This window comes from Antrostomus carolinensis, unplaced genomic scaffold, assembly GCF_000700745.2.
Source record: "Antrostomus carolinensis isolate BGI_N321 unplaced genomic scaffold, ASM70074v2 scaffold28981, whole genome shotgun sequence".
Classification (NCBI taxonomy): Eukaryota; Metazoa; Chordata; class Aves; order Caprimulgiformes; family Caprimulgidae; genus Antrostomus; species Antrostomus carolinensis.
In genome coordinates, this window is record NW_010295297.1 from 1 (window position 1) to 8349 (window position 8349).

Below are 8349 nucleotides of genomic sequence, written 5' to 3' on the forward strand. Positions count from 1 at the left end.
TTTGCTGTTGCCAATTCCTGGAGATGGTGAGAAGAGCCAGGACGTGTGGGTGTCGCTATGGAGAAAAGACCAACCCAGGTATTCTGCTGCCGCGTGGGGAAAATCAGAAGAAGAGGAAAGCTGGTTTTGCAGAGTGCCTTAAACACAAATGACTTTACCGAGTAGGGGGCTTGGACTTCTGTCTCTGGATGTTATTACCAACTCGAACAAATGTTGCATTTAACTTCTCTGGGATTAAAAGAAAACCACTTGAGCTGTACTGGAACCAAACGCTGTGTTTGCTTGAGTCCATCTGGCTGGCTTGCACCTCTGGGGCCATGGTGGCATCGGGGAGCGGGCAGGAATCCATGGCTTCGGCTGTCAGTCCCTGCCTGGCCTGGCAGTGGGACCAGCGGCCACCTCTGCCAGCTTTGAGCCCTTGGGTCTGGTGACAGGACTTGTTCCCCCTTGTCCTGACTTGCAGGTGGCTTCTCTGGCATCCCAGAGAAGCTGTGCTCACCCTGCAGTGCCCCTTGCCTGGGGATGCTCAGAGCAGCCTGTTTGCATGAAGCTTGCTGTGGGGCTGTATCCTCAGGCTTCCCAAAAATTGGGCAGTTGGTTGGAAAGCTCTGGGTGGGGGCCACACAGCCCTTTTTCCCTTAGGAAACCAGATCAAGGTGAGGGAACAGCAAAAAACCCAGGAGCTCCTGCAGCCCAGCTGTGGGGTTACTAGGGAAGCTGCCAAGCTTGATAAAGTCGAAAAACTACACAGAAAAAGAGATGTTTCCCCTTTGAAATTGCTGATCCCCCTCCTACTTCTTGCAGAGTGAAAGAGAGGGGAGAAAAAGTCAACCCAGAGACCAGGTGTTTCTAACTTCTAGTAAAAATAATACATGGGGATAATGCAGAATTTCGTAACGAAGGTTCACTTAAAAGCCATTTGGGGAAAAATACCAATATTCACTGGATAGTTCCTGAAGGCAATTAAATATTAATAGAAACCTTTTTTTTTTTGTAATGAAAGAGGGAGTTCTCTGAAATGCAGCTGTGTTTGGGAAAGGATGTCCTCAGCCAGACAGCCTGGCCAGCACGCCAGCATGGAGGAGGACAGCGATGGATGGCAGGAGTAACCAGTGGCTCTGGATGTTGTCCCAGCACTGACAGGCCATGTCCCAGGCAGGTGCTGCCCCAGGATTAGGATGCTGGGGCCTATGTGATTGCATCCACCATGAGCATCAGCCCTACTAGTCCCTGCTTGCTGTGGGGTACATTTGTGCCCCGAGCCAGCCAATTTCGTTAACAGCTGCTCATTTTGAGTGTTGCTGACTGTGCTGGGCACTGAAAGACGCTGGCAGCAGCCAATGTGCTATTTGGTGAGCATGTTTCTTTCCCAGTGTTATATTAAAACATCGCTCATCTCTTGACAAATCCCTCAGGTGTAGGTGTGGGAGAGCCGGGAGGGGTTTGCATGGCTTCTACCATGCCTGCTCACGCCCTGGGAAGCAGGGTAGGACCCCCCACCCCACAGCTAACGGCAGGCCAGGCTGAGGGATGTTCCCTGGGCAGGGATCTCCTGCTTCCCACCACTGAGGCTCTGCCACAGAGCAGCAGCAGCACAACTGCTGCCTTGTTGGAGACTATGTGCCCTGGGACAACCTGTTTCCAAAGTGCCTTATTTACAGAGGAAGAAGAAGGACAATCTGTGCCACTGCCACCCACCCAGGAGCGTGGGCATACATCCCAGCTGCACGGCCACAGGGAACAAAGTAAATCGTGCAGGGTGGCATGGACAGCAGCAGAGGCAGACAAGGGATACTGCAGGTAGGACTGAAGATCAATTTATTTGCTCTAGTCACTCTCCCATAAAACCTGAAGACAATGAACTTCCAGGAAGAGATGAGAAAGCAGTAAGAAGTGAGAGATTTGGCTCTGCAGCTCCTTCTCTACGCACAGGACCAGACAAAGGTGTTAATGCGTTAGCGACGGCTGCTCAGAAAGGCACACAGCAGTTTGGGGCCCCCGAAGCTCCCTGATGGGAGGCGTGTGAGCCCAGCAGGACACCCCTCCGGGGCCTGGCTGCTGACACCGTACTTCTCACCGTGCCACCAGGAAAACTTCAGCAGGTGCCAAACAGGAGAGAGCCCTGGAGCCCCCCCTGTTCTGTTAACCTCTTCCTTGCGGGGCTGATTGAAGGCAAGAAAACACCCAGGGTTTTAGTTTGGAGGGGATGTGGGGGATGAAAGGGATGGGGAAGGCTGGTTGGTTTAGTATTGCGATGCACTGTCAGTGTGATGGTACGAGGCTGCTGATCACACGGTGTCAGGGAGGCAGGAGCTGGGCACGGGGAAGGCTCCCGACACTGACCGACGCGCCGCCCGGCGGGATGGCTGGGCAGAGCCGCTCACTCTGGCTGCGGGGTGTAACGCAGGTACTTCTTGCCTGACGGGAGGTCCTTCGTGAAGACTCCTTTGGGAAAGAGCTTCTTTGCTTCCTCATCAGGTAAGGTGGGCACAACCATGACGCTGTCACCAGGCTGGGGAGCAAACGGGAACCATGAGAGCAGCAGAAGAGCTGGCAGGCTTGGATGCAGGTGACACTGTTGCTGTGAACACTCAGCCCCAGAGCTGCAGGCACATCCCCTACAGCTCTGCCTGGAGCTGGCAGTGAGGACCAAGTGGGAGCTATACAGGACGCATGGGTGACGTCAAAAGGCAGAGCTGTGCTGTCTGCCAGCCCTACCAATGGGATCCCACAGCCCAGCCCTTCCTCACGGGAACAGGGGAATCTGGGCACCTCTACAATACAGGCAGGAGCACAGCTTGCCCATGTCTGTTCATCCCTACAGCTCTGCCTGGAGCTGGCAGTGAGGACCAAGTGGGAGCTACACAGGACGCATGGGTGACGTCAAAAGGCAGAGCTGTGCTGTCTGCCAGCCCTACCAATGGGATCCCACAGCCCAGCCCTTCCTCACGGGAACAGGGGAATCTGGGCACCTCTACAATACAGGCAGGAGCACAGCTTGCCCATGTCTGTTCATCCATTCCTATTGCTCAGGTGCTGGCTCCCCCTTGGCGTGCCATGCCCCAGGGAAAGGTGGGCTGGTGTGTGACTGGTGTGTCACAGGTTTCCCCAGTAACAGCTACCAAAGCCAGTGGCAGGAGAGGTCTAGGAGCTGAGCAGCTCTGCTGGGCTGAGGAAACACTGGCCAGCTAAAGCAGCCAGGCTGTGCTGCTTGTTCTTGCTTTATCTTGGCTGCCCAAACCATTTTTGGGAGATTTAAATAATGCTACTGAACAGGGATGGCCACAACTAAACAACTTCAACTAGTAATATTCCCCGAGGATAGGACTTGGCTGTGTAAATGCTGGGCAAAGTGGGGCTGTGCCCATACTGGCCCTTCCTGGCTCAAAGGCAGGAGCCAGCTCAGGGAGAGGTGTCCCATGCTTGCTGCTTTGCTGGCTTTGAGTGCACTTTGGCACATGGACACCTAGTAATGCCTTTCCTTATGACAGACAGCAAGGGCAAGACCTGCCTTGGCCCAACGCTGAAGCACTGATGGCCAGAAAGGCCAAGCCCTGTACTTGCTGGCACCAGGGACCGAAGGCAGAGAAGGGAGATTCCTATGGCTGACTCCAGACTGCAACAGCCCTGCGGCCTGGGCTGGGATCTAAGTCATACCCCAGGACCTCAGCACCTTTCCTCACCCTGTGGGTCCCCCGTCCCCCTCCAAGGGAGGTTGCCTGACATTTCAATAGATGTTTTCAGTGCTCAGCTGCAAGCTTTGCTCCCCTCCTCACCTTCCAGTCCACAGGGGTGGCGACCTTCTTGTATGCCGTTAGCTGCAGGGAGTCCACCACTCTCAGGATCTCATCAAAGTTTCTCCCAGTGGTGGCTGGGTACAGGATGGAGAGCTTCAGCTTCTTATCTGGGCCAAAAATGAACACCTAGATGACCAGGAAGACAGGGTCAGGGACTGGGCAGATGGTTGTCCAACTGCCTTGCTGGATCTGCTCAGCCCTGCTGCTCTTCCCTTTCCTGGGAGGTGGCCTGCTTGATCAAAAGTGTTTGGACAGGTGAGATGCCAGGGTGGGGATCTCCTAGAGCAACAAGTGATGCCCAGGCAGAGGTGTTTGCTCTGGAAGCTCCTGTTTCCAATGCCAGCTTGTTTTGCTACTTGAAATGTTTGCTCCCCTTGACCTGTGCCCTTCTAATGCAAGCACAGGAGGGGCAGAGGGAAAGTCCCGCAGATCAAGTGCTTTTGTCTCCTCTGTGTTAGGACAGGCACAACCAGGCTGAGCTGGCAGCAACAGCAAGATGGAGCTGTTGCCAGCAGCCCAGCCCAGCGCTGCGCCAGCCTCTTCCTGCAGCACAACCCATAGATCTAGCCCAAGGAGCTCAACCTCGCTCCTTGGGTCATGTCCACCAAGGTAAGCTGCCCCATCTTCAAGCCCAGCCCCACAGATGCAGGGCAGGATGGCAGATGATGCCCACTGCTGAGAAGGCTGCCATGCAGTGGTGCTCCAGGGCCAGGTACTCACCACCCGAGCAGTCAGGGGCATGCCGTCCTTGTCCCGCTCATCTGGGTCCAGCATTCCCAGCTTGACAGCGAGCTCCCGCTTCGCATCGGCAATGATGGGGAAGGGGAGTTTCTCCTCAGGTTGTTCCCCGTTGTATGCGTTGATGTCCTGCAGAGACAAAACCATCAGCAAGCTCATGCTCCCTGCTGTGGGGCTTTGTTGGTTTTAGGTTTTGTTTTGGTTTGGGGTTTTTTTTGACAGGTGCTGAGCTGAGATTTCCAAACCACTGTCTCCGAGGCCTCTCCTAGCCTGAGAAAGCTCACCACAGCTTGGACTGCTGCCCTCTGCCCTTCTCTGCACTTGTTCTGGAAGGTTTTCCAAACATGCTACTCTGCCTCCCATCAGTCAGTGTCAAGAGGCTGTTCTGAAACTTCTCCTGGTTTTACCTGAGGTTGTGCTGAATAATTCCATAGAATCAACAAAGTCAGCTCATTGTTCATCTCTTCCAGATCACCTTCTTGGAAATTCGAGGACTTTTACAAAGTCAGCAATACCCTACAGTTATTCAAAGGGCTTTAGCCAACTAGGAGATGAGATTCCCTTACAAAAGCCCAACCCAAACTTTCTCTTTAAAGCTTTCTTTTTAATGATCTTTCTTTATCTGCTAATTTGACTGGTGGTTTCAGCCAGTTTAACCAGCACAGAACTCTCATTTAGTGGTGTGGGACTTGCACACTGTTTCTCCCAGGCCATTCTGAGGCTTGGTGGGACATTGGCCACGCACCACTTGGGTATGAAGGTCAATTTAAGCAATAAGGCAATTAGGTAATTTCTAAAGCCAGTCATTCACGAAACAATATTTGAGTGTGGAAATTTCTCACCTTTACTACATCTTATTGCCTGCATGTCTCACCCCTGGAAAACATGTGAGAACATACCCAATTTTAAGAGCAGGAAAGAAAGTGGCAGGTAATTCACCCAGGGATTGCTACACTCCAGCCATATCTGTCTGAAGTGCTCATTTTACACCCCTACCACCTGTGAGCCCTGGAGTCACAGTCCCTGGCAGCACACCACTGCTGAGCCTGCGTTTGGAACTTTTAATTAGCTCCTTTTATGTTCCTTCAGCAAGCTATTTCATTCCCACCTTTCTTTATACTCCCTCATGGTGGTTTTATATTTAACATTCTATTTGTGGTTTTATGTTTAACATGCTCCTGTTTGTTCTCTCTTTTCTTTTCCCTGCCTGGGCATGACTTGTACCCTTTGAACACTGTCTGTTAATTTCTGATGCCTCTTTTCCTTTCCTGTCTTATTACAGAACTTTTTGAGGGTCTGTGGATAGATTGCCTTCATCTGAGCTTTTAGCACCACCTTCACACATGTTTTACCCTTTCAGGTGTTGGTAGGAGAGCAGTAAGACTGTTTTCCTCTTGTTTCAAAGTGTCAGTGCATAGAGTGCCTTGGACTCTGTGGAGTGCTCCATGAAGATGGAGCAGACCTTCCTGTTCCTGCTCTGAACTTTAGCACCTCCTATTCTACATGCTTTGGGATTCAAGATATGCAGTTCAGAGCCTGTGCTCTGTCCTGTGTGGGCTTTTCCTCTGGCCTTCAGAGCAAGGCAGCAGCGTGAGCTCCCCCTGTGCCTGCCCACACCCCATACCTTGCTCCAGGAGAGGTGGTCTTGGACGCTGTCAATGGAGAGGGCGATCATCTTCACGTTGCGCTTGCTGAACTCAGGTGCCAGCTTTGCCGCCCGGCCAAGCTCTGTGGTGCAGACGGGGGTGAAGTCCCGTGGGTGGGAGAAGAGGATGCCCCATCTGAAGGAAGAGAGCAGGAGATGGCGTTAGGGCGAGATGTCGTTTTGGTTCATACTGCAGACAAACAGCTGTACAGATGACACTGCACAGAGACTGTGAGGGAACAGCTCAGCTCTCTGCTAAGTGGAAATCCTGCCCTGGGAACTCTGCCTTCCCTGTTGCTAGAAGCCTTCATGAGATGATGAACCCCATTCATCAGGCTCTGAGAAGCTCCCTGCACCTCACTCCCCCTCTCCCTCCAGAATCCCCCAGGGGATGCTGGAATAGCCCAGGGTTCTTGATGTGGAGGTGGGCACTGCCACGTGAGGAAGTCTGGAGGAGCCACGTGTACACTCTGTACCTCAGAGACCACACACCTGAGGGCACAGAGATGCCACCTTGCTGGCTACGCTACTGCAAAGATCATTACTGGTTTACAAGGCGATTCACTATGCTGTACGCCTCATCAACCACTTTGAGGAGAAACACCCATGCATATCATGCAACTTAAAAGAAAGGGACAGAACCAAACCTCAACCCAACTGCTGCCGTGAGCTGCCAAATGCACTTAATGAAAAAATCAGAATTAATCAGCTAGCAAGGGAGGCCAGAAGCTAACATCACATTATGGCTACAGCTACAACACTGCCAACCTCGCTTTTGCTCACTGCTTCCCACCAGTTGACTTTTCAGTCTTTAGAGCAGGCAAATCCTAGTCACCCGACTTCGCAGCTAAAGCAGCTGGCGCATGGAGAAAGGCAGCGCTGCAGCCCAGCAGCGAGATGGGCTTACGGCAAAACAGCTCCCAGGATTCTCCAGAGACTAATGCAAACCCACCCCCAACACTTAAATTTCCCTGCCAGGGACCTGTTGCATCATTTCTCAACTCAACATTCACAAGACTTACTTCACTTCTCTCCACCTGAGAGTAAATACAGCTGCATACCACAGCAGCTGGGGAAAGTCCTGCCTTAGAGATTTGGGAATGGAGCTGGAGGGATGAAGAGAGCACCCTGCAGCTCGGCCAGAGCTGTGTGATTGCCACAGCTTGCTGTGAAATTACAGGGCAGCTACCTGGCCACTGGTGCCACAAGTCTCTTTATACAGTGAGTACTTTTGATTCATTACTTGAATAAAAAGGCCAAGTAGAAGTTGGCTAAGAAAGCTGCCACGTGGGTGATCAGGCTGGGACAGCCAGTTTCAAGAAGCCCTGACACTTATTTTGTCGTTAGGAGGATTCTTTCCCCGTCCACTGAAGTTCACGATGCTGACAGGAGCGGACTCAAACGCTGATTCAAGCCTGCCAAGCGCAGCCGGGAGCGAGTCCCAAATGCGCTGTGCCAGCACCCTCCTCTCGTGCCAGAAAGGGAGCAACAGGCTTTGCTGGAAACAGCACCTGAGGGCACGTGGCCGCCTGTGCTGGGCTCAAACAGGGCCAGAGCCCTTTGCCACCGCCTGATTGCCCACCTTCGTGTGCCCAAGGGCTCGCTCACGAGGGACCTATGTGACACAGGAGCTGCTCTCCGGGGCTGGCCTGGGTTAAGCACTGCTCTGGCCAGTCTGGCTTTGTTCTTCTGTGGGCTCTGCTGTTAACAGAGCACCTCTTCCCTGCCCTCCTCCTCTTCCCTGCCCTGGATGGCTTGGCTGGCCCATGATGGGCTCTGCTCACCCATGGTGGGCTTGGTTCACCCGTGGTGGGCTCTCCTTGCCCATGGTGGGCTCTGCTCGCCCGTGGTGGGCTTGGTTCACCTGTGGTGGACTCTGCTTACCCATGGTGGGCTTGACTCACCCGTGGTGGGCTCTGCTCACCCATGATGGGCTCTGCTTGCCCACGGTGGGCTCTCCTTGCCCATGATGGGCTCTGCTCGCCCGTGGTGGGCTTGGTTCACCTGTGGTGGACACTGCTTGCCTGTGGTGGGCTTGGTTCACCTATCGTGGGCTCTGCTCACCCACAGTGGGCTTGACTCACCCGTGATGGGCTCAGCTTGCCCGTGGTGGGCTCGGCTCGCCCTCCAGCCGTGCAGCCCACAGGAGGGGACAGGGAAGATGCAGAG

General features: G+C 53.5%; 1 protein-coding gene across 1 annotated transcript; it reads right to left on the reverse strand.

The window, feature by feature from the left end:
- Positions 1-2117: 2117 nt before the first annotated feature.
- Positions 2118-8068, reverse strand: PRDX6 (peroxiredoxin 6). Its single transcript, XM_010177953.1, has 5 exons — positions 7965-8068; positions 6160-6316; positions 4518-4664; positions 3777-3923; positions 2118-2512 (listed from the first exon to the last, which is right to left on the reverse strand). Exons 1-5 carry the CDS (start codon positions 8066-8068, stop codon positions 2381-2383), a joined length of 687 nt encoding a protein of 228 aa, XP_010176255.1. The 3' UTR covers positions 2118-2380.
- Between the last annotated feature and the right edge of the window lie 281 nt (positions 8069-8349).

Bases quoted from the DNA above. Each gene is read 5' to 3' on its own strand.
- PRDX6 (XM_010177953.1), bottom strand. From the start codon at position 8,068: ATGGGTAAGCAGAGTCCACCACAGGTGAACCAAGCCCACCACGGGCGA. The intron at 4,665-6,159 runs GTATGGGGTGTG...TTGTCTCTGCAG, and splicing joins ACCACCTCTCCTGGAGCAAG to GACATCAACGCATACAACGG. The intron at 2,513-3,776 runs GTGAGGAGGGGA...TTTGCTCCCCAG, and splicing joins CCACCCCTGTGGACTGGAAG to CCTGGTGACAGCGTCATGGT.